At 43.2% G+C, this 25,864-nt stretch overlaps 1 protein-coding gene across 1 annotated transcript in view; it reads left to right on the forward strand.

Moving 5' to 3' along the window:
* Positions 1 to 25,864, forward strand: part of LOC144114980 (ATP-binding cassette sub-family A member 2-like) — a 146,463-nt gene that overhangs the window by 6,033 nt on the left and 114,566 nt on the right. Inside the window, exons 3-13 of the mRNA XM_077649061.1 lie at positions 1,058 to 1,169; positions 4,203 to 4,360; positions 6,809 to 6,930; positions 8,702 to 9,025; positions 12,979 to 13,080; positions 14,489 to 14,590; positions 16,195 to 16,257; positions 16,685 to 16,858; positions 17,345 to 17,468; positions 18,097 to 18,215; positions 24,881 to 25,009. Coding sequence (XP_077505187.1) covers positions 1,058 to 1,169; positions 4,203 to 4,360; positions 6,809 to 6,930; positions 8,702 to 9,025; positions 12,979 to 13,080; positions 14,489 to 14,590; positions 16,195 to 16,257; positions 16,685 to 16,858; positions 17,345 to 17,468; positions 18,097 to 18,215; positions 24,881 to 25,009 — 1,529 coding nt within the window. The remainder of the gene's footprint in view (positions 1 to 1,057; positions 1,170 to 4,202; positions 4,361 to 6,808; positions 6,931 to 8,701; positions 9,026 to 12,978; positions 13,081 to 14,488; positions 14,591 to 16,194; positions 16,258 to 16,684; positions 16,859 to 17,344; positions 17,469 to 18,096; positions 18,216 to 24,880; positions 25,010 to 25,864) is intronic.

Raw genomic sequence — 25,864 nt, forward strand, 5'->3', positions numbered from 1 at the left:
GCCTTAAGGGAAGTGATAAAGGAAGGACTAAGAGAAGAAAGGAAGAAAGAGGTGCAGTAGTGGAGGGCTCCAGAATAATTTCGACTACTTGGGGATTTTCAGCCTGCAGTGACATCCCACAGCACACAGGCGCCTTAGCCTTTCGCCTCCATCAAAATGCGGCTGCCACGGTCGAACCCAGCTGCATTGTGCAAAAATACATGCGTTTTCGAAAGCATGCAGGCAAAGCAACTTCTCCAGTGCACTAACTAGTCGAAAATCGTTAAAGATCCCCAGGTGGTCGAAATTACTCCGGGGCCCTCCACTACAGCACCTCTTTCTTCCTATCTTCTTTCACTCCCTTCTTCATCCCTTGGCTTGGACATACATGAAACAGTTACTGCACCATATCCTTTCCTCAAAAATCAGTTTTGGATTTAAATTTACATTTCAAGGTCATTCGGTCTTTAATAGTGCCGTAATGGCTGTGTTATGTGCTTGAAGCGAAAAGCTTTTGGTGTTAAGACTTTTGACCAAGACTGTACGTGCACTGTTCATCCCTGTGTGAAAGCAGAGTACTATAATAGCTAGTAAATGGGTGGTGTGGCCCCTGATAGCTAGCTTTTAGTACATGCTTACATTGCAGCCATAAGGCTCCAGTATTATGTTCTGTTTACAGCTACCTTCTTACCTTGAGGTTCAGCATTCTTGTGTGAAAGCACTGATGTAGTAATATCTCTCATCACTGCTTATCCCTGTGTGAAAGCAGAGTACTAGCTAGTAAATGGGGGATGTAGCCCTTTGATAGCTAGCTCTTAGTACATGCTTAAAGTGCAGCCATAAGATTGCAGTATTATGTTCTCTTTACAGCCACCTTTTTACCTTGAGGTTCAGCATTCTTGTGTGAAAGCACTGATGTAGTAATATCTCTTAGGTCGCTTACAGTGCAGTGGCAGTTGAAGTAGTCATTTCTTGTGTGCATTGATGCAGTTGGTATTTTCACGCTGTTTTAGCAACACCTGTGTCTCTTGGGTGGTTTTTATATCTAGACCTAACGTGGATGATCACTTTTTTGCAGCTTCTTTTCCTGCCTTCCCATTGCCATCAGCTGGAGTTATTGCTGTGATGCAGGCATTCTGTGACAATGGTGTAAGGGACAGCAATGGCTTTGCAACATTCCCTAATAGCACGTGAGTATGTTGCTCTCTTATAGATGCAGGAAGATTTGCTGCATATTTCGTGAGAATAATTTATGTAATATATCAATGCTTTTCTTAACTTTCGAATTGGTTTGTAGCTCTTTTAATTTCACAGCTGTTGGCATGCTGTCACATATTCTCTCATACGGCCAGTTTTAGTCCCTATTAAAGGTTGAGTATGTCGCACATGCTCCTGTAGGGGTGTCTGCACTATTTGGGCATTTGATGTGCTGCGATTATATGAATCTAAGCACCTGTGTTTGGACCCACGCATTCATTAAGCAGTGCATGGCCTCGCTGTATCACCTGAAGGACTTTGCTGGGCTGACCCACCAGTGATAATCTGTCTATATTCACTGTATGTTGTTTTATTGCTATGTTACAGATTGACAGGCAAACCATGAAAACCTACATCACAGCATTTTCACATCTGCTGTTGTTTTTGCACCTCTAGTGATAGGTCATATTAGCATTTCTGTGTGTTCTGTCTTTTTGGCTTGGCGTCATGATAGGCGACATCATATGTGCATTCATTTTGTACAAAATAGGAAAGTTCTGCACCCAAAAACGGTATGGAAGAAACCTTATGGGCCCATTCCCACCTTGGTGCAAAATTTGGGTGTTAGCGAGCCAGTGGTTTGGCTGGGAGAAGGAATAATATGTCTCTGAGCAGTGCAACATTTGAAACACCATATGCCTCTTTATCTATTAACTGCCTCCCTCACGGTGTCCAATACTTGAGGTGTCAACATTTTTCTGGACAGCTGTGGGGCTGGCAAAGAATTTTATTTTAAAATACAACTGCACTCACAATCAATGCAGGTTGTTTTACATAATTAAGCTGTAGTGGTGATAAACCCGTTCTTTGCATTAACCCTGTATTGCCTCCAGTATTGTGTTTGATACAGAAGCACGGTAGTATCTCAAATCTTCACAGTGTTGCACTACAAAAACTGCATTTCTCAACATTTTTATCATAGCAAAGTAAAAAGTGTCAGCTGTTGCAGAGATACTGCATAGAATCTGAAAAAAAAAATATATATATATTTAGAGAGTACAAGAATTCCCATTTACGGTACAATTATTCAGATATACAGTAATTTTTCTGGATATTTTTGAGCATACAGCTGCATTTTTTATGGTTTATGAATGGGTGCCGGGCCCCACCAGACTGCGTTTCAACTGCGAGCCGGTGGATGGGATGTCATACCAAGAGCTGTGCCTTAGACAAGCGGGCTGCCAGCACTCATTTGAGTTTTTCTCGTCTTGTGTCATGCTTTCTTAGCATTAGAGCATGCAAAATACCAGTGAGAATGATGGCTTGAGTGGGCATTATTTATCAGACTCTAATGAGTGATCACACCGCTGAATGTGCATAATAAAGAAGAACTTGTATGGTCCTTGAGATGGGAATTTTTGTCACACAGTAATGCTGGCTTACAGGTTTTCCAATCTGTCTGTAGTCTGGAACGGCTTATTTGCACAAGCCAGGCACTTGTTGAAAAGAAACGAAAAGAATGACCACTTCAACGCTGGCGGGAACACCAGCGTCCCACACTAGGCAAGCAAAGACTGACGTTGCCTGATAGTTTTATCGCACCCTGAGCTTCTGTCACCTTTTAATCTGCATGCAAAAAACTAAGAAAAAACACAAACTTCTTTTCACTTCCTCTTCTCAAACATGCCTCGGACACTTTTGTGTTTACAATGACTCAAGAAAATGGGTCGCACAGTGTCAGGCTTTAGGCACTGTCATCCTTCGGCTCCGCAGCAGTACCAGCCTTGTCTAGTAATCGCTGGCCACCAAGTAATTGAAGCGAAGAAAATCACACCTTGAAGACACCTACATTGGACACATTAGTATTTACATTCTTCGGAGCTTCTCGTCTTTCCGAAAAGAGTGGTATGATATGGTTGCCTGGCCATACTATTCCCACATCCTTGCGTGCAACAATGCCTCAGCATTCTCCTGAATTGTGCCCATTGTAGAAAACCACACGATGTAGGCTGAGGAATTTGAGGTGGGGACATTAGACACCTGAATTAAATGGACTGCACAGCAAATGAAGAGCACATGAAATGCATCTGTTCATGGGGCTCATGGAGGTAATGGCTGGCGATGGGCAGGGGCAAACTAAGTAGGATTGACATCGCATCTGTCATTGTCAGAGTTTTCAGAGGTGTCCTTCAAGTGTGGCGGTTCAAGAGAAAATCATTAAAATAACTACTTTTTGCTAATTTTTGCTCGAAAACGTTGTTTTACTCGCTCTCAGGGCCACAGCTACCATTTGGGCTAAGAATCTTGGTGGAAAAATTTTTGTTCACCATCCCTTTGCAAGAGACCTCCTGTAAGGTCACTAATTACTATAGCTAAACCTACTGGCAGAACAGCCTAAATTTTAGTGGGTGCACTGCTCATTAGTATGTAATGTAGTGGTTATGAATTGCACTGTTAATTTATGTGTGCATGTATCTATTTATTAATTTATTATATTGATGTATGTTCCTGTGTATGTACATGTCATTTAGTCATTCTTAGACGTGCAGAAATCTCCCATTTCCCAAGTTTCATTTCACAGTTATCATATTTTTCTCAATAATACTATTCGCTTTTTGTATTTCTGCAATGTAAGAACCAGTCACGACAAAATGTCATGTCAACATGTCATGCTGCAAGTGTTTCTCCAAGTGTACACTCTTTTTATTTGTGACAGCGAGGTGCACTTGACAAGAACTGGAACATTTTGTAAAGGGAAGAAGCATGTAAGAAAGCCTCAAGCTTGCTTTTTTGATTAACTTTGCAACATTTTTACTAGATTTTTTGCAGGATGCTTTGCTTCAAAAGGTAGTTAATGCTGTTACATGTGGCTCTGTTCAAATTGATTGCAGATGACTTTGTGAATTGTGGCTAACTTGCTGAAAAGTTGGTGTTAGGACTGACAAATATTTAGTGTAATACACCTATACGTTGATGAATCTTCATGTTCTTCATTGTTCCTTGAATTATTTCTTGTCATTTCTCAGGGTTACTCCCTTCCTTGAGCGGCTGAAGAATGTGTCCAAGCACCACAACTTTTTTTCACCAGGCTTTACGCTTGGCGACTTAGACCTTATCCCTTCTATCTTCAAAACCATCGTAGAGGACCCTGTAGCCTTGCATGATTGCTTTGCACAGGCCCCAGGTAAATGGCAGTGGACATCTTTTTCTCTCTCTTTTTCTGTCATGGCTGAATGTGATGAGGTAATACATTACTGTCTGAAAACTCTAGGTCATGAGAATGAAATTGGTGTGGTTTGGATTTTTTGTTATTTTACAGCTTTTAGTGAGTGCAGTGATGTGGGCGGGATGCAGCGCAGTCCTGACTATGTTTTCGTTATTTTTAAAACGATAGCATTAGAGTTGTTACACCAAAACCCCGCCAATGATCGAGATGAAATTCCTTGATTGGCCGAGACAGTGATGTCACAGGTGTCATGTGACCACCAAGGGCTAATAACAATGCACTGCTTAATTTGACAATTCGTTCAACACCGAAGGAACTGGGAAACTGCGACAGTATCGGCATCGCTGCGAGAGAGGGCAAGAGTAGCAGGAGTTTTTCATGTCTCGCATGACCTGTAAGCAAACTTTGACGTCGCAGTTATCATTTGGCTTTTGAAACTGAAACAGCACAACAGAAAAGTTCGATTATAAATTATTTAGCGGTCGTAGGAGAATACCACGTGGTAATCCATGTTTAATAATGCCTCATGCATAATTACAAGGAGAAAACATGCGCCCAAAAGTGACTTGTGTAAACTCCTTTAGATTTTATTTTTATGAGTACTAAGCTTCTGAAAAAAAAAAGAACTGATAGCTTTATTGCCCAGAACAAGACAGTGCGAGCATAGTGACATCAAAAACTTGTCCACTTTCTTTTTAATTCATTAAATACTCTGGAATTACCTAATAAGGTTATTAATTATCATTAATCAGCAACTATAACAGCTAGTTAAAATAAAGCACTGTTTTGAAATCAGCATACAATATTGCATAAGCTGTTTAAGGAGCCATTGCAGTTATTTTCATTCTGTTGTGTGGTGAATGGAGACAAATGTGCCCTAAGGATCTTTTTCTCTAAGTCGGTTATCTGCATGATGTTTAACACTTATGTATATTTTATATGCTAATGATGTGATATTGGATAAACCAGCAAATTAGGCACTAGTTTGCTTCACCACTGGATCAACCATACCTCTTTGTGCTATCATCTGTGTTACCAAAACCCAACGTGCTCACTGGAAGGTTGTTGGGACAGGGGTGAAACTTGCATCTAGTCATTGATGATGCACTTAATCACTTTTCCAACCTCCAAGCCAAGTGATGCAGGAATTGATATGATCAGCTGGTGTCACAATAATGAAGTATTGACCCTTTATAACTGAGTTTCATGTAGAGCTGCATATCTTTATGTTGCCAGCTTTGGTTCCTGCTTTTTGTTACACCACTATGTTCGATGGCTTATCATGTGTAGAAACACCTTATTAGTAACCCTAGTTTTCGCTTTCAGATTTGTATGCTGATAAAAAAGTGTAAATTTTTTTAGCAATGTTGGGATGTCTAAACTCTTTTCATTCTTTGATAATCATGTTAGCTTTAGGATTAGTGCCTGAAGCTATTGTCTCCTTTTATCATTGCAATTTATTCATAACCAAGCACTTCATACTGCTACCAGCAGCTCTTGAAGATTCATACTTCTATTGCAATAGCTGTCATTTTGTACATCATATTATGTACAAATAATAAGTTGCAGCATAACATGACAGTTTTATATTATGCTGCCCTTTAGCTGTGTACCTTTTGGTCTCATTGACACAAACTTGTTCTGTAAAAATAACACTGCTTAATTTGTTACAAATGGGTCTTCATTAATGTGGTAAATCCTTAATTATGGGATTTAAAACATCCTCTTGTACTGGTATTTCATTACGTCAGCATACCCCTGCTAAGTGTAATAGGGGTTGATTGTTCAAATATATCTAAAAGATATCTTAATGGTTATCAGTTATGCTGACCTTAACTTGGAGGTATTACGGTTGTCTTTTTCAGATTGCTTTTTTTTATATATCCTTGCTTTAATGATTCTTTGTGTTTATTAAGTTATTCTTGCTGTTGCATTGAAAGTAATTTGTTTTAGTATTCTAATGTTTGTTACTGTAGGTAGTGTGACAATTAAATTTTATTCTTATTTTCTTGATGCCAAATGTTTACTTTTCACTGAGAGGGAACTGATGTAGCGGCCTTGTCAGCAAAAGTGGCCGGTTTGCAAGTATTTTTTTTTTTAGTAATAAATCCCGATTCTATTTTAGGCTCTTTCCTGCGGAGAAAAAAAAAAATATTCACTTCTAATGCTGACCTGTCCTAAGTGTGGTTGACTCTCTGGCATGTGGCATGTTTGTTCTTGAAATTTCATCTACGTATATTATTGACAATGCTTTGTCCTGGACAGAAAATTTTTTACCACAAGTCTGCTGTTTGACTTATCATGAATCCATGCTTTTGGAATAAGTCACTATTTACAGCATCTTTTTCCATTTTGTTTGTCAATTTTGTTGAGTGCAAGTTATCATGCTCTATGTCTTTCTTCCAGCCATGAGGGTAGACTACTTTCTGAAAGACCCTGATGAGCTTAAGGATTTTCTATCTACCAATTTATCACTGCCAAGTCGGGATCTGGATGTTATATTTAATTCATCTCTAGATATGAAACAAGTAAGTTATGCTATGTGTTTAGTATATGTAACATTTTGTCCTTGTGGCTTTTTTTTCGCCCCATTCTCTCTGCTTCCACTTTTTTTTTTTATTGCATGGCCAGACAAAGGATTCTTTGACATTGTGAATTTCTGCAGCTGTTCAGTAAGCAGAGGTATGTCACATGGTTCTGACAGGAGTTTTGAGATGTGATATACCGGGTATAGTGAGGCCACATGATCAGTGTTGATGGGGAAGCAGTTACTTCTAAAAACTGAAGTGAAGCAGCTCATAGCATATGGGAGGCAGCAGCTCATAGCAGCTCATGGCAGGAACGTCCCAAGTTAATCGGGTTTTAAGATTGTAAAAAAAAAAAAGAAACAGTAAACTGTTCGATCACACGGAGAACTTCGGAGCTGATATCAGTGTTTAACAGTTAACTGCTACTACAACAGAAGCTCAAGCAGGCTTGTCATGATCGCTATCATCTCATGCTTGCCATCATTGCCGGTTACCAGAATTACTGTTATGTTGATTTTAGTGTCTGCTGAGCATATTCATGCTTCTCTTTCAGCGTAACTTTGTGACTTGGCAAAATTTTTCTCATATGCTGCTACCATCTACTTGATGGTGTGTGAAGCATTAAAAAGTTAAATGAAGGAAGTGCAACTCAAAGTGCTCTGTTTTCTAATCTGCTTACTGGTCTTTTCTAGCTGGGCACACCTTTAGGCCTTCGTTCTTGAACGTAGTTAAAGTCCTGTATTGCAGCACTTTCGGTAGTATAACGACGCATTTTGCTAAAAGCTTTCACTTTATAAAAGAAAAAAAAAAACATGTAAGCATTAGTGTTAGGAAATATGGGACATAGTCCAGCAGAGGTCTATTATTGAGTCAGTGGTGCAGTAGCTACTTGATTCATCCTGTAAAAAGTGCATTATAAATCCTGGGACCACCGAATATCATTGAATTAACTGGGGTTTGTCAGGGTTTCACAGCCTTCTATCTTAATTGGAATGTAAAGAATTTTTCCATTATTAACTGGTAATCTTTCATTGATTAATTTATTGACTGATCGTATGTGGTAATTTACTTACGTGCAGTCTAAAAGAAGTGATGCATTGCACACTCAGGCAGACCACGCATCTCAGTGGCAGGTGACAGCAAGTAGGGTACATTTTAGCCTGCATGTGCCATGTGTTTTGCTGTGTGTTTAAGCTGTGCACGTCACCTGACCAGCTTTATTTTTCAAAGAATCACATATCTCGCCATCTTGTGACAACAAACAAGGTACAGTGAAGTAAATATACCTTCATGGCACAGTTTTTCCCCACTTTGTGTGTTTGGGACAAGTCGGCCCTGTATTAGTTAATAGCCTCCACACGTGGATGTTTCTTTCCTCTTGAGATATCTTTATAGGGCTGTGCATATCGATGTTTATCAATGCTTTAAAACCAAGCCAGTGGTGCTGCCTGATTCCAGCAAACAGCTCCGAGAACCAGTGAGGCTTTGCTAGTCTGTCTACTTCTGTGGCAACGTGCAGACACATGTGCGCATGTTGAGTGTACACACATGTGAAAATGAATGGCTCTTATTTCAGCTGTGAGATTATGGTAGTGGCAAGCAGCTGTGAAACCATCTGGCAGTATCTTTGGCGTGGTAAAATGATAGATAACAGTCTATAACAGCAATATGGGCAGGATAACAGTTAAAAAGTAGGCATTCATTTAGTCAGTTTCTACCTGAACTAACTCACTAACTCGCTCACTCTTAAGGTTATGCGTGTCTTTGACAGGTCTACTTCTTCATGTTTGGTCAACCTTTTGAGGATTTTGGTGATGACCCGCTGGTTCCCTTATCACCTGTGCCCAAGGAGCAGCAACACCACTTCAATGCCCGTCAGGCATTGTCCCATCCCCCATTGCTCCTCTCATCACCGACCTTTTTGCCTGGACTTCAGTTGATCAGCTTCAGGCATCTTGAGTTCATCCTTAAACTGCTGCGCACCTATCCTCATGAGTCGGCACATCTACTTGCTGTATTGCGGTGGGTCCTTGACACTGACCGGTCTCATCCACCACCAAAGATCAACCCTGAAGAGGCAGCATCTAGTCTTGTGGTAAGGATGTGTTCCTTGGCTGATCTTGGGGAGCATTTAAACTTGAATGACGCTTAGCTCTTAAATTGCATTAACTTTCCTTTTGTCTTTTCTTCTGCTCACCTTCACATTTTTGCATGGCAAAAGCTTAAAATTGAATTCAAGGTGGCATTATAAGCTGGAGGAAAGCATGCAAACTGCTTTTTTTTTAATGGATTTGTTGTGTGAAGGTGGCTTGAAATAGCAACTATATAGTCATTGACTAGCTAGTTTCAGTAGCAAGTTACCCTCAGAATGAGTTCTTGTTTAATGATGCCCAGTGCAAGTGGTGGCACACTTTTTTAAGGATACCAGCATGTACCTTGGTATACTTCATCACTTTCATTCTTGACAATGGGCTTGCAGGCAACATATTTGTGCTAGACATATCCACAGTATTCTGCTGCTCTCATGTTGAGATGATGTGCCATTGTTATGTTTACTTTTTTCTTCTTTCTTTCGTTGTGATCTCAGACTGAGGCTTTGTTAAATGATGGCAGCTTGGCTGCCTGCTGTACTCAGTGAATGTTGCATCACAATCGGATATGCACATAAATACTTCTCTATCCTAGTCACTGGCTCGTTTGGGCTTCGAGTTTACACTGACGTGGCACTGGCTGGTGGTATTTGCCAAATACTGTATCACCAGCAGTACTTTCAGTGATGCCATGCCATTGAAACGTCATTATCACTAGTGAGACCTGCACTCTGTTGGCAGAACAGATGTCTCGCAAGTCGAGCACTGCGACTGCACAGGAGTGAGTCCCTTCCCAAATGCCACCAGATTGCCCTTGTTACAATTGCTGTGTTATTTGGTTAGCCTTTTCCACAGAGTGGTGGTGATAAACAATAGAGGAACATATACGGTAGCATCTTAATTATATGAACCTCATGGGGTTGTGAAAAATGTATGGTCCGAAGATAACAAAATCTGTATGCAGAAGCACTGGAAATGCATTTACACAGATCTGTTTATGGCTGACGGGATTTATTTAGAGATGCGTGCCACCGTTCACTGCTCACGGTGCATACTGCGTGACTGGTGATAGCGACATTGGTGACTTGCGGGCAGTGACCATCCGCAGTAGCATAGGAGAGTGTTTGGAATGCCCAAAATTCTGCCCATGGGCCAGGGAACTTCCCAAATTCATATCACCCGGAAATTCGTATAAACCATGATCGTATCATTGAGATTCTACTGTAATATGTATGCATCGGCTATAGACTGATAAATGTGCTGTATTGTGAACAGTGCAGCTCATTCCGAAGCCCGCTAACTCCTACCCAAATTGCTCTTCCCATGCAACCTCTCGCGCCAGATCATTAATTAACTGCCACATGCCATGGTGGGCAGTTTGCTCACAATCCAGTGGGCAGGGCTTCACTCTTAGGGCTTCGCTCTGTTTACCACGACATGTCCCCTCTAATGCTCACGCATTAAAATGTCTTCCTTCAACAGTGGCGTTCTATGCGTGCTCATTTTCCTTGTGCAGACATTCCATGGAGAGCTATGGGACTGCGACTGCTGCCATATTCTTATTCTTATTCGGAATAACTTGGGGTAACATCACATCTTCCAATAAAGTGCTTTGCTAGCCTTTTTTATATTGCAGGCAGTTGCCGCTGGTTGCCGTATGATCCAGGCTTTCAATGCATTATCTTTATGAAGGATCCACATAGCTTGTGCTAATTTGTTTAAAATGTGGGTCATAGCACATGCAGTATAGGCATAATGTGGGTCCCAGTGTGGTCGAAAAAATTCAGTGGAAAAGTGCCACTTTCATGTCAGAGTTCCACCCCATCAAAATTAAAAAAAAAAAAGATGAGGCTTTTACTCGTGTGTATACCGTAATTTCAACCACCTGGTATTTTTTAGCTTATATCAAAATAGCAGTGCACCAGCATTTTTGTGTTTTTCCTCCATCAAAATGCGAATGTCACTACTGAGGTCGAGCCTGTGAATTTGTGCTCACTAGCAGAATATCAAAGCCACTGAATTGCTTTGGCAGATCACAGAACTGCAAGACATCTAGTGGGCTAGGCATGATTGCAGTATGGGTGACCCTTTGTTGAACTGTGGCATCAACAGAAGCCCAAAAACCCATTGTCGCTAATGCAAACATTTTTATAATCTGGTCATGGTGAAATTGATGTGTAACCATATCACTGACAACCTCTTTGTTGGTAATGAGTTGTGTAAATTTTGTTACACAGAAACAGAGTGCAAAAGAAGAGGGACTTTGGTATGGTAAGGAGCTTGGTATGGTTGGCTTTTGAAAGTTATGCACTAGTTGCTTATCTTATATGAAGGGAGGAAAATTTGTAAATGTTGCAGTACCTGTGTTACATCTCTGCAGTCCTCATCCTTTTGTGCTATAAATGTGAATATAACTGCACGTTACCAGCTATCCGAACAGTTGGCACTGTTGCTGAGAAGCTACAATCAAGAATGAAGGAATAACTGGGTGACCAGCCTATGGGGAAATTGCACAATTGTATTTCAGTGACAAATGATGGCTTGAGTTTCCTAATGAATTTGTGCAGCAGGTATTATGCTCAAGTGATTGCAGGTATCCTCATGACCTCGGTGTTCTGCAAATATTTTGATGTTCCGCCCACAAACCAAATACCGTTTTTATTCATGTCTAGGCTGATAATTTTTAAAAAAACACGAGGTATGAAACTCCTAGGTCGGCTTAGAATCGAGGATTTTGTCGTACTCTAGATTAACTTTTTGCTTGCGCCGCAACAAGGAAGGCCTTCACGGCCCAAAGAAAGGGAACCATCCTGAAGTGGAATCTGTACTGTACTGGCAGATTTTGTGAAATCGTGGAGGTCAACGGCACTTTCACTGACCACAGAAGAGCTACAAACCAAAGCGAGAGGGCTGGCAAGAGAGCAAGGCACTCCACGGGATCAGCGAAACACGCGAGCTAGCTCCAACAGGCTGCATTAAGCATGCATAGCTAGGAGTTATAGCTATAGCTAAATCGTTGCACCCTCGGATGACATCCCGGAAAGCTTGGTTGCACGCTCATTCCAAAAGTGCAGTATTTTCAATGCACTTGATGGCACAGAATATTGTGCACTGTAAAGAGGACTGTGATCAGGAGGTCAGCTATGACGAGGACGAGTGAGCGGGAGCATGTTCATGGAAATAAATGCTGTTTGCACGCTGTCCATGCTGTTGTTCTGAATTATTTTTTTGGCCGGCTTGCATTCAAGGAAAGTTTTTTTTTTTATTTGACCTTCAACTTTAGGATGTCAGCTTAGAATTGAGGCTGCCTACACTCAAGTAAATATGGTTAGTTTGTGCTCCAAAAGTCATCAGCACCGTCTGCCTGACTGGCAATATGTAGGCACTAAAACATATGATGTGCTGAGGAAAGCACAACTGTTTTTTCTCTGTGCTAAAATGTTATTGAATTGCTTATTGATTTCAGTTTTTTAAAAGGGACTGGTTGAGTACTAGAAACTTCAGCATTGCAACCATAGATTTACTCCAAAAATGATGAAGGGAAATTGTTTGAGTATGGAGGGATTTCAAGGTTATGCTAGCCTGTAGACTGACCTCTTGAATTCATACACTGTGAAGTGCAACAACTAACACCACTTTTTAAGGCGTATTTTAGGAGTGTATTTATATTTCAGTATATTAGCATTTTATATTGCTGAGTGCTAAGCTGGAAGTTGGCACCGGACACTCTTAGTTGTGTACCACTGTTGAGGTCTTTGCATTGAGTGTCCTTCTGGTGTGCATGCCGGAAAGAAAGGGAAGTGCTATCAATAGATTTCCATTTCCTTAGCTGGCCATACATAGCCATTTCTTTGTCTTTTCAAAAAAAGCAAGAGGTGCTGTTGTTTCAGAATTAAATATAATTTACTAATATAGGCACACAACTGTGCACATTATAAATACACCTTTTTGTTTCCAGGCTTTGCTGCTGTCACCAGAGGTTCTTACAGCCTCATTTTGTGAATACCACAAATTGCCCAATGTGTTCATCTTAAATGCCTCAGCAACGTCAGAAAGTGTTGTGAGTATTGAATGCTGACCTTTAAAGCCTTGTGGATCTCGCGCGTTGCGAGATTCTTGTAGTTAGTGCAACATGAAGGTTGCCTCGATTATGTTCATCTCCTTTTAGTAAAAATTAGTGCAGTGCACTGATGTGCCAAAATTGAATTAAAGAGAAAGTAGGGCAAAAAGTATGGATGGAAAAAAATTGCTGATGGCACTGGCGTGTTGCTGTCTAAGCTATTACATCCCTAACATATACAACCTCTGTCCGTAAAGTTTCGAGACTGATTTATTTTCTTCTCTGGAAGTGATTCCCCAAAACACTTGTTGGTGCGTATGTTTAGCACCATCTTTTCGGGCTAACCTGATCTATTTATGTTAATTGCTGTGGCAGCCGCTAGATGGCACTACATGTAGAAAAATACGTTGTCACTAGTTGTCTGCGCATTCTACTGTGAGTGAATGTGGAGAGATGGACGTCCACCTTGAACAGTGTGTAAACATAAAATTCTGTGTGAAGCTTGGCAAGACAGCCACACAGACGTATGAGCTCCTTCATGATGCTGCATTCGTTGACAGCATCATTGCTGAAGACGAAACATGATGTTTTCAATGCGATCCTCAAACAAAGATTTAGAGCGTCAAATGGCGGTCCACAAGCTCTCCAGCGTCGAGAAAGCGGCGGCGACAGAAGACCAAAACAAAGACGATGCTGATAGTTTTTTTTCAATGCCAGAGGTGTCATACACCACGAGTTCATCCCACAAGGGCAGACAATGAATCAGGAGTTTTATATCCGCGTGCTCCAACACATGCGTGATGCACTGTAACGCCGTCGCCCTGACTTATGGCCATCTGGACAATGGAGCCTTCTCCACGATAACGCAAGACCGCACACTGCTCTCAGCGTGACAAAATTTCTCGCCAAGCACAGCATTACTGTACTTCCCCATCCGCCATACTCGCCTGACCTCTCCCCATGCAATTTTTTTCCTGTTTCCTCGTGTGAAGAGAGCCCTGAAAGGTAGCTGGATGGGGAGCGTGGGGGCCATTCAAGACTCCACGAGAAAAGAGCTGACAGCCCTGCCAAAAGAAGCGTTTTCCAACTGTTTCCAAGACATCAAGAGGTGTTGGAACCTGTGTGTAGACTTCAAGGGAGATTATTTCGAAGGGGTGCTGCACAAATGATTTCAATGTTAAACACATTTTTTTTTAGTGGACTTAGTCTCGGAAGTTTATGGACAAAGGTTGTATTTTAGGCCTATATAATCCTAGTTGCCAAACTTTATTCCTCGTGAAACATCTTATAGGCACTTGCTTTAATCTTTAACCTGTCTTGCATGGAAATGGATTCTTGTTTTGTATAGAAAATGCTTTAGTACCCAAGATTGCTGCATGGCTGGGTGCTTGTGCACTGTGTTTTGCAGACTGATCTTCGTCTACATTTCTGCAACCTAACAAGCAAGGAAGTGGCACTGCTATCTTCAGAGCTGAAGCGACAAGTAGACCTCAAGAAACTTGCTGATACGGTGAGGAACACATTTTACAGGGTAGTAGCTTGGCGTGTGGCACAACATAGTGACTGGATGTGGTGTTTTTCTGTGTAGCTAGCTGCATCGCTCTCAGCCAGTCATAAAGTGAATGCTGTGGCAGCTTGCACATCCATCAAAATGGCACCACCAACTAATAGCTTTGGTTCTTAGTCAGAGTGAGTGCTGCCAGAGGCTACTTCGAGATGAAGTCATGGACATGTGGTTTTGGTTTTGTGTAACTCTCCACTTTGCGTTTTCACTCTGGGCATGAGTTGGTGCTAGAGGGTACATGGCTATTGGCACAAAGTAAAGTTTGATAGTGAGGGGTGTGCTAACCTCTTTTCTAGAAATTTTTCTTGCATTCTTTTTTTGCATTGTTTATTTCACTGCCAGTTGCTGGTATCTCCTTTTACAAAAATGTTTATGAAGGGAAAGGATTTTTTTCTATTTGAATTGCTTTTTATGTAACTGTCATTGCTGACACTACATATATAATGAGGAGCTGAGCATGCCACTTCAGTGGTCATCTGAAATGTTTTTTGTTGTTAGCCAGTATCACATCTTGGGCTTGTGCTGCATTAATGAAACGAAAAATTTATACACCATAGGAGCTCTTCTAAAAAACTTTACTTGCAGTTAGTTATAAGACATGAAGTTAAGTTTCATTTCGGTACTTGTTTGTGTGACCACTGTTGTGCACTTCACAATTCCAGGCTGCTGCCTAGCCTAGTGTGCAATGAAGATTTTTCACCACCCTTGTGCCATGACATTATTTTTGTCCCCATGCACTGTTGGAGGAAGAAAGTTTCCAGTCACTGAAAGCAGTGGCTGAGATGCATGACTGCAAACTTTGCACCTTGCTTGTGGCCTCTCTGTGCTCTAAGTAGGATTAGGATGCACGTCCACCCTTATGTGGTCATGAAAGCAGGCAAGCTTTGGGAGATATTGCACCGATGCATCTCATCGCCACTTGTTCATTTTGGGAACTTTTATATGCCTGAATTGTGATTAAGGTGCTATAAGCTGTTGTTTAGCAAATTAACCTTTGTTCAAAACAAATAAAAATATGAAGTAGTTGGATGGCAAACTCGCAGCCTTCATAAGTGCATTTACTTCAAGGTAACTAAAGGTTTCTGAAGTAGTCCTGATTTTAGTATTGCTTGGGAAGTTAGGCTTCTTTTTTTCTCACATATGCTGCTGATAGATTTTCACTGAATCTATAGTGGATTACTAGAACTTCAACTTTCATGTTCAGAAGTGGAGTTTAAAAAGCCTTTAAGGGGGCTCATAAAAAAAAAACGATACCAAATTGTCTAATTTTTTTTTTGTGATGTGAAATGCTACTGCCATCTATGTTGTTTTAAAAGGAAAAACATCATTTGACAACCTGTGCTCGTCAAAAGCTATTCAGAAAGTAACGAAATACCCATAACGAGGTGAGCTCGCTTAAGCGAAAAAGTCGCAATCACTCATGACGAGCTGAGGCCGTCATAAACCTTTAAAGGGGCAAAAACCATAAGTTGGTTTCAAGTGTATGAGCATTGGCTTTGCTCTTATATGCAGTTTTGTGATGGTGTGTTGTGTTTTCTTTCTTGCAATAGCTTGCTCTTGACCGTTGGAACTTGTCAGTAGCCCACAAAAGAATCTCAAAGCTTGCTGATGATGTGAGTACATGAATGCCTAGCTTATCATGCCTGTGTATTGCATTTATTGGTCTGCCCTGAGAGGCAGTATGAAGTGAATGCAAAAGACAGCCATCTAAAAGGTCCAAGTGAAAACGAGTGTCTGTGGCATGACGAAAGTAGTAAAATTTTACTGAAGTTTACTCAGGTTTGACTTCACTAAAAAAAGTAATCTGCACATTTGTGGCCTAATTATCATATTATTTACAAAACAAATTACTCAACTACTAGCAAGTTTGGTTCAACTTAGTTTATCTTAACGCAAGTCTACCATTAATTATTAATGTTGCGGTTTCTCTCTTTAAGCAAATGAGCATTCACTAAGGGTTAAAAGAAAGAAGTGCTCATATTGATTTTTGAAAAATTGTTCTCTGCTTTTTAAGTGTTTTTTTTTTCTTTTTTCTTGCAGTTGCACAGGTTTAATCTTTTTGAAACTGCTGTGCAAGAGATCTCTGAGTTGGCTTTGCAGTTGCCTCAGGATGCGTGCCACAGTCTCAATGACACAAACTCCACTCTGCTTCATAATGCTACTGTCTTGGATGATGAGAGCACTCCTTCAAACAGCCATGAAATTTTGGACAAGGTGACCTCACTTTTCAGTTTTGAAAGTGTGGTGCAGTTTGCATACATTGTATTGAAGCAGACTGGCTTGTATTAACTGTTCAAAGTTTGTTGCCATGAACAAGTAAAAAAGCTTTTGAACCTCTTTGTTTCTTCTGACACATTTATTAAGCCAAATCAATAAATTATTTTACCAAAGTAAAGGTTATGATCTGCATCTTGCACTGCAGCTGATACGTTTTGGCAAGGTGATACAGTGTATTATCGCGCTCAGTATGAGCTACACCACGTGATCGCTTGTGCGATGTAGTTCACACTATGTGTGATGGTACTTATTTTTTTTATGTGTTCAAGTGTAGTGTTTAATTTAGGCTGGGCGTCAGCTCTTTGGCTGCAACATATATAGTACTGCTGCACTGAATACTAGGGCAAATTATCTGACATATAAAATTTTTGATTTATTCATCTTGATTGTAAGAGCATGTAAGTTGTATTACGTATTTAACAGGTGAAGCGACAAAAGCCACAGTATGGCCTTTTGAGAATTTGGCTGGGAATGCAACGCATGGTTTGTGGAAAGGTAGAAAAGTCAGAGGAAAGCATGTCCAGTGAGGCTGAAGACATCAACCTTAGTAAGTACATTTAATATTTAAGATACACTGCAAGGGAACAAAATAATTTATAAAAACGTTGTGTGTTAATGGTCTGTTTCACATATTTAATTTTGTACAGTGCTTTTGCATGCAATGGAACCTCGTTTATTATTTAATCAAAGACTTTTTGACTGCAAAAAGGATTCAGGTTAAGCAGATTTTTTAATAGTCTGAACTAGATGAAAAATTGTTGACTGAAGAGCGCAGTTTCAATTAGTAGTGTGACAACTTTTATACGGTTTATGGTTTATGGGGTTTAACGTCCCAGAGTGACTGACTTTTATCAAAGCTTCGCTTTGTAATGAAAGCGAGAAATCGTGCTGCAGTGCCTTTGAACTAGCGTGTTATCAGAGCTATGAAAGCCATGTACAGAGGCCAGCTGCTTGAAAGGCTGTCTGTTCTTCAGCGTGTTACAGAAGAGGAAGACAGCCATGAGGTTAGGATTTTTTCTGGGATGGGATGGCCACAGCTGGTGAAAGGTAGGGGCAGGTGAAGATCACTGGCAGAGGTCTCTGTCCTATATCAGACTTGATATTAGTGTAGAGGGTAACTATTGAGATTAAGAAAGAATTATGCTGAATTAGTTGCTTGTTTTCTTGTGTTTCAGACATTGGAATTTCAGAGTACCAGAAGGAGCAAATTGGAATTCTTGTCCATGTGCTGTACAGTAACCCTAAAGTTCTATACACACCTAACAACACTGCTGCAAACTTGATTGTTCACAAGGCAAGTCTGACTTTCTGTTTTGTATGCAACTTTGTTTATTGTGTGGGGCAAGACATGGGTGAAAGGAAAGCATGACAGAAGTGGAAAAAACTAGCAGTCACTGCAGGTTCTAAAAAAAAGCTTATGCATGCTACTCCCTAGTAAAATAATGAATTGTAATGACAAAGATGTGTCGACGTGGTAGCTGCAGTTCTTTGAGATTAGACGGCTTTGGAAAACCGGCAGCTGCATTGAGCTTTGCCGGATCCAGAAGGATGCCGGCTTTGGATACGACATGGCCGAGTATGGTCAGTTGGCGAGCTCCAAAGTGGCATTTCTTCAAATTTAATTGCAGGCCGGCGGTGGTGAGGCAGGCCAACATTTGGCGCAGCCGAGTCAGATGTGTGGAGAAGTCAGCCGAGAAAACGACGATGTCATCTAGGTAGCAAAGACATGTCTTCCAGCGCAAGCCACGCAAGACGTTATCCATCATGCATTCAAATGCTGCAGGGGCATTGCAAAGGCCAAAGGGCATGACATTAAATTCGTATAGTACATCGGGCAAAACGAAAGCAGTTTTTTCACAGTTGCATTCGGCCATGGGGATTTGCCAATATCCAGAACGCAGATCCAGTGATGAAAAGAATTTCGCACCTTGCAGACAATCAGGGGGGTCATCTATGCGTGGCAGAGGATAGATGTCTTTCCTCGTTATTGTGTTCAGGAAGCGATAATCCACACAGAATTTGATGGAGTCATCTTTCTTTCGCACCAGCATGACCGGGGATGACCAAGGGCTGTGCGACGGCTTTTTAATCCCGTGCTCGAGCATGTCATCCACTTGCTCGGTTATGACTCGACGCTCTGTTGCTGACACGCTATATGGGCGCTGTCACAAGGGTGGATGGGAGCCAGTATTGATGGTATGGTGGACATCTGAAGAACGCCCGAGGGGAGACTGGCACGCGTCAAAACGATGAACGAAATTGGTGCAAAAGGTAGAACAGCTGGTCACAGCACGTAGAATTGAGACCTTGATCGATGGCGATATGCAGGATGTCAGACGGCGGTGGGGGTGGCAGGGGAACAGGATTAAGAGAGTCCAGTGATGAAGGAAGAACAGTTTCACGTTCGCCGACGACTTTCAGGAGTTCAGCCGGTTCAACGCGCTCAAGGCATTCACCATGAATCAGGGTCACAGAAGATGGCAGGGGGTTGCTGCCAAGCATGGATGTCGTTCGGGAGGTCACCGTGAAGACAGCGAAGGGAAGCGGCAGGATCTTGCGGCAAAGTACAGGTATGGCAGGCTGGTCGCGTGGCAAGGTGCACGAGAGGGACACAAGGACAAAGGAGTTTGCAGGGAGCTCATAATCGTGAGACAGATGTACGTTGGCTGGATACTCAAAAGACGGTTTGGCCGGGGAGGCACTGGGCAGGGCAGACGGCGCGGGTGCAATCGATGATTGATGGCAGAGTATTCAGACAGAAAGTCCCATCCTAGAATTACGTCATGTCAGCAAGAGGATAGGATTAGGAATTGAATTTTGTACAAGATGTCTTGAATAATGACTTGTGCTGTGCATGCTGTGAGCGGCTCGACCTACTGGGAATAGCAGTGCGAAGAGAAACTCCAGAAAATGGCGTCATAACTTTCTTCAGTCTGCGACAATATTTAGCGTCCATAATTGAGACAGCAGCCCCGGTGTCCACGAGAGTGCATGTTGCAACACCTTCAACAAAAACATCAATAACGTTTGTTGGTGATATCAGAGGCCTTGTAGAGTTCGCAGGGGGTGCAGGTTTTGCCTCGGGAACTGCGCTCACTAGTTTTCCGCAGTGGAAGGGTAGACACGATGGCGCAAAGGAGAGATGGAACAGCGCCGCGGAGAAGGGGAACGGCGAGAGGTGGCAGCCTGGCGGTCGGTGGAGAAGGCAGGATACAGTGGCTCAGCGTGCATGTGATGTTGCTGCGTGGAGGACCCGTACGCAGATGACAGCAAGACGTCAGCAGACGAAGGACAACTGCGGCAGTGGCGGGCTACATCACCAGCAAAGCTGCAGCCAAAACAAATGGGCCTGTTGTCGCAAGTATGCCACGGACGACCGTAGTGAGGGACTGCCTGTGCGAAGCGAGGCAACGGTTGTGCCACGTGAGCCCGATACGAGAAAATGGGCGGGGGTGTAGAAGGCGGTGGCGCTTTAGCGGCGTCTTGGAGAGGGCCAAAGGGATGGGATGGTGGTCTGGCCAGAATAGCGGCGTACATAAGAGGGGCAGCCACAGGTTGCTGAGGAAGGGGTGGCAGGGCCTCCACGGCTTGGGCTCAGATCGTCTTCTCAAGGGTGAGAGTCAGCGCTGGTGGTGGGTCCTGAACTCCAAGGACGAGCACCAGTTGATGTGCAACCCCTTCTCTGATGAACTGCTGAATATCGTGCATGAGCTGAGCCCCTCCTGCGATCACGGCATCAGTGGACAGGACCTCGGCATGCTGTACGGTGCGGCGAGTGAGGACGCGTTGCTTGCGGAGCTCCTCATAGCTCTGGCACAAGCTGACGACAGAGACCACAGTGTCCGGCTGCTTGGCCAGAAGCATTTGGAACGCATCTTCATCAATACCCTTCATGATATTGTCAAGTAGTGGTGACGGCAGTCGAAGGAGCGATGAAGACGGACAAAATGTCTTCTAAAAGAAAACTGTTTATTGGACTGACTTGCGCCCACAATGGACTGAATCACTCGGCTGCGGAGAAGCGACAAGCGTGCTCGGCGGTCGTCGAACAGAATGCCCGCCGCTGTCGGCCGTGCTCAATTTAAAGCTGATAGCGGACTTTCGAGATAAAGTGTGCAAAGTTACCTGAACATTCCGGAAAAATGTAGAATCAGCTCTGCCTGGCTGCGATCAATCGAGATAAATCTAGTCGCGTCTTGCATCGCAAACAAAGCGATAAAGTAGTGTGGCGGCAGATTTGAAGAACGAACAAACACTGCAAATATTTGTGGCATTACTCCCCTCTCAAAGAAGCATCGACCCGATGCATTAAAAGAAATAATGCGACTAGTAACAAATAAAACAGATCTTGCGAAAATAGAGTATGGAAATGCAGCGTCCTTTAGCGCGCATAATACGGCTTCAGATGGACTACATGGACAACTTCTGGTCGTACGCGACGTCGCTGGGATGCAGTCATTGCGTCAGGGATGACTTCATAATCCAGTTCACCTAGCCGACGAAGAACCTTGCATGGGTCGAAATAGCGGCGCAAAAGCTTTTCACTCAATCCACGGTGGCGAATGGGCGTCCAAACCCAGACTTGGTCTCCTGGCTTGTATTCCGCGTTGCGTCTTCGTAGGTTGTAGCGTCTGGCGTCGGTCCGCTGCTGATCTTTGATCCGTAATCGGGCAAGCCTTCGAGCTTCTTCTGTGCGTTGAAGGTAGGTGGCAACGTCGACGTTCTCTTCTTCTGTAACGTTGGGCAGCAGGGCGTCTAGCGTGGTCGTGGCCTCCCTGCTATGGACGAGCCTAAAAGGCGTCATCTGGGTGGTCTCCTGCACTGCGGTGTTGTAGGCGAAGACGGCGTAAGGCAGGATGACATCCCAGGTTTTGTTCAGGCGCTCGGTCAGTCCATTGGTCTGCGGATGGTATGCAGCTGTCCTCCGGTGGCTGATTTGGCTGTAACCCAGGATGGCTTGCGTTAGTTTCGCCGTGAAAGCTGTTCCTCTGTCCGTGATGAGCACATCGGGGGCGCCGTATCGAAGAAGAATGCACTCCACTAAAAATTTGGCGACTTCTGCTGCTGTTCTGTTCGGTAGGGCTTTCGCCTCAGCGTAGCGGGTCAGATAGTCGGTCGCTATGATGATCCACTTATTTCCAGATGTTGACGTTGGAAAAGGGCCGAGCAAGTCCATGCCGATCTGCTGAAAGGGCCTTGAGGGAGGTTCAATGGGGTTCAGAAATCCTGCTGGTCGTTTGGGAGGGGTCTTTCGTTGCTGACAATCTCAGCAGGTTTTCACACAATGTGCGACATCGGCAGACAGTCGGGGCCAGTCATACTTGTCTTGAATGCGGCGGAGGGTGCGAGTAAATCCGAGATGTCCTGCTGTCGGCTCGTCGTGTGAAGTGTGTAGAACTTCTTCGTGGAGACAAGCAGGTACAACAAGGAGGTAGGCTGTTTTGCTCGCTGCAAAGTTCTTCACAAGGACCTCATTCTGCACACAGAAGGAAGACAGTCCTCGCTTGAATGAAGCGGGGGGTGAAGAAACCTTGCCTTCGAGGTATTCGATGAGGCGTTTTAGGTCGGGGTCCGAGCATTGCTGCTGAGCAAAAGAGCTGGGGCTGATGGGTCCCAGGAAGGCGTCCTCATCGTCGTCCGGCGGCGGTGTATCTACAGGGGCTCGTGAGAGGCAATCGGCTTCAGAGTGCTTGCGTCCGCACTTGTAAACGACGGTGATGTCAAACTCCTGGAGACGCAGGCTCCATCAAGTGAGTCGGCCAGAGGGGTCCTTCAAATTGGCGAGCCAGCACAGCGCGTGGGGATCGCCGACCACCTTGAACGGTCGTCCGTACAGGTAGGGGCGGAATTTTGACGTAGCCCAGATGATGGCAAGGCACTCCTTCTCAGTTGTCGAATAGTTAGCCTCGGCCTTGGAAAGGGAATGGCTAGCGTATGCGATGACTTTCTCCAGCCCGTTGCTTTTTTTGAATGAGGACGGCGCGGAGGCCCACGCTGCTTGCGTCGGTATGAACTTTAGTATCGGCGTTTTCATCAAAAAGCGCGAGGATCGGTGGGGACTGTAAACAACGCTGAAGTTCCTTGAAGGCTTCTGCTTGCGGCGCTTCCCATTTAAACGGCACGTCTGCCTTCGTCAGTTGAATCAAGGGCTCGGCGATGCGCGAAAAGTTTCTCACAAATCGTCAGTAATATGCGCACAGTCCGAGAAATCTGCGCTCTGACGCTCTGCTTTCTTATCGGCCGATGGTGGAAACTGTTCAATAGCAGCTGTTTTCTGTGGGTCTGGGTGTACTCCCTCCTCACTAACGATGTGGCCTAGAAACAGCAGCTCTTCGTAGGCAAAGTGGCACTTCTCTGCTTTCAAGTTTAGGCCAGATGACTTGGCGGCGTCTAGCACTGTTCGAAGTCTTTTGAGTGGTCTTCAAAGTTCGAGGCGAAGACAACGACGTCGTCTAAATATACCAGACAAATTTGCCTCTTGAGGTCTGCCAGCACTGTATCCATTAAAGTTTGCTCGCAATCAGCACTCGTTTGTTCTTGTGGTCATCAGTCAACAATTTGGGGACCAGCTTGGTGCGCACTTTCCGCATGTTCAAATTGTCACTTAGGATGTCGTGCACAGTGGTTTTTGGAATATTGAGAGTCTCTGCTATCATCTGCACACTCATCCGAAGGCCGGTGTTCAAAAGATCATGAACATGAGACACATTTTGTCCCTTTTGCTCGTTGATGGCCATCCAGAGTGGGATTCATCATCGGCGTCTTCTTGGCCCGCCTTAAAGGCCTTCAACCACCTTGAAACTTGATAATATGACAAAGAAGAATTTCCATAGGCTTGCTGCATCGTTTGGTAGGTGCCAGCAAGACTCTTATCGAGCTTAGCACAGAAATGGATTGCATACCGTTGTTTGCGTTTGGACGCCATTGCACGTCGTGATACAGCACTATTAGTAGGTATTCGGAAACAGCGATCCTGCTGCTCCTGGAGCTTGGAGCAGACTGCGGTAGGCAGTGATGAAAAGCTGAAAGGCCCCCCCACTTAACCCAACCAATCCGAGTGCTGTAGGACCCACAGCAGTACTCGAAAAAAAAAATTGCTTTACTTTCCAGACACACGCTGCATTTGAAACCAAAATGCAAATATAGCATGAATTTTTTTTTTTTTCACTGCTCTTCGAGATTTTTTTATAGTGAGCTCAGCCACTAAGTTTGTGAGCTGTGAGGAGAAGCCAACTTTTTGACGACCTTAGGCTGTTTAGGCGAAGCGCTCAGTACTCATGACAAGAGAGAGAGATACAAATGTGGAAAGGAGGTGACGCAGGCCATCGAGAAGCGGAACGCAGTGAAAGAGCCGTGTGAAGTATGGAAGGGAAGAAAAGGGCGAGTGGGCACCGAACTGTGCAGCAGAAAGCACGAAGCAGTGGTGTCAAGAAGCGGATGCGGGGTGGCACGGCATCGTACTGGTCGCTGCTATGCAAAAGGTCGCATATGCTATTACATGGGAGGCTTCGCTGAGCTTGATTTTGTCATGTGCACTTCTGAAGTGGGGCCGTTCGAATAACATTGACGACATGAAAGGTGGCGGCGTGTTCACGCATAGCCTTTGGCCATGGCTAGCCTGAACATTTTCAGCTGATGTTGTAATCCTAATAATACTCCTTTTTGTTTTCCTGATCATTGAAACTCCCCACTCACATTATATTCATGCAGGTACAGTATGTCCTCTAACATGTGGACTTCTTGTGGGACTACGTGCATCAGCTTTGAAATGTCATTATACCTCAAACTGTGCTGTACGAAGTCACATCATGGTGTTTTAATTTCGGCTGATATTTTGTAGTGTAAAGAATGTGCATTTGCATATTGGTAATACTATACTGAATAATTTTTTCAGAAAATGTTGCATTTTAAGTTTCTAATACATGTAAGCTAATCACTGTTATCTCTTCATCTTTTTAGGCAAATGAAACATTCAAGCTGTTGGACACAGTAACTCAGTATGCCAGAAAAATGCTCAACATTTCCAGAGACATCAGGGACTACCTGGCACAAAACAGCAGTGACTATTCATTGTCAATGCTGAAACATGTGAGGCAGGCTATTTACTTTATGGCTCTTCTGGATTCATTGTGTTTTATTTTTGTTGTCTGCATCACTGAAGCTAATATCTGTTAAGAACCTACCCTTAACCATTGGGACCATGTGAACCACAACAGTTAGTGCTCATTGGTAAAAATACTAATTTTAATTTTTTTTTTTCATTCTTGCTGTATCTGGAAAGCCCTCCTGTTGGGCATTACATGAGGTATAGGCAGGAGAGCAGTGTTTAACGGCTAAAAATTACTTTAGTGGTAGACTTCAGTTGGCGTTGATCCACTCACGAGGTGATGCAGGCAGAAAGGGGGTTCCAATGCTTGGAAAAAAACATTTGAAATATCATTACATGGACATGCTTAGGAGAGACAGTTTTAAGGTGGCTGTTGTCGGATAATCAATGGTGTGGTCAGGTGGGATTATTGTCTGTTAGTAACGTATGAAAAAACTTGCAAAAGAGATGTGCCATTTTATGGCAACATATGAGGGTAGGGAGGTCAAGGTCTGATTTTAGTTGGATTGGATTGATGTGACAAGAGTAGTCAGTGAGGGTGGATCTGAAACCTTGATTTTGAATACATTCGAACTGATTGATTTAGTTAGACTGGTGCGAACAGTGCCAAAGATGCAAACAAGCTATATGGTGCACCAGCTAGCTCAACTTTTCATTTAACTGATTTGGCTAGCTTGATGAGAATCGGAAATAGAGAGTGCACCTTAGTTCATGGCTGACAAGTGTTATATAAGTAGGTCGTTGGATAGTAATAAGTGCTAAGGCTAGGTTTTAGTGTTAGCAGGGTGCATTTAGTAGAGTTAGTAATTTTGGCAGTATTTCTGCACCTAGGCAGA

Source organism: Amblyomma americanum, chromosome 1 (assembly GCF_052857255.1).
Source record: "Amblyomma americanum isolate KBUSLIRL-KWMA chromosome 1, ASM5285725v1, whole genome shotgun sequence".
Taxonomy (NCBI): domain Eukaryota; kingdom Metazoa; phylum Arthropoda; class Arachnida; order Ixodida; family Ixodidae; genus Amblyomma; species Amblyomma americanum.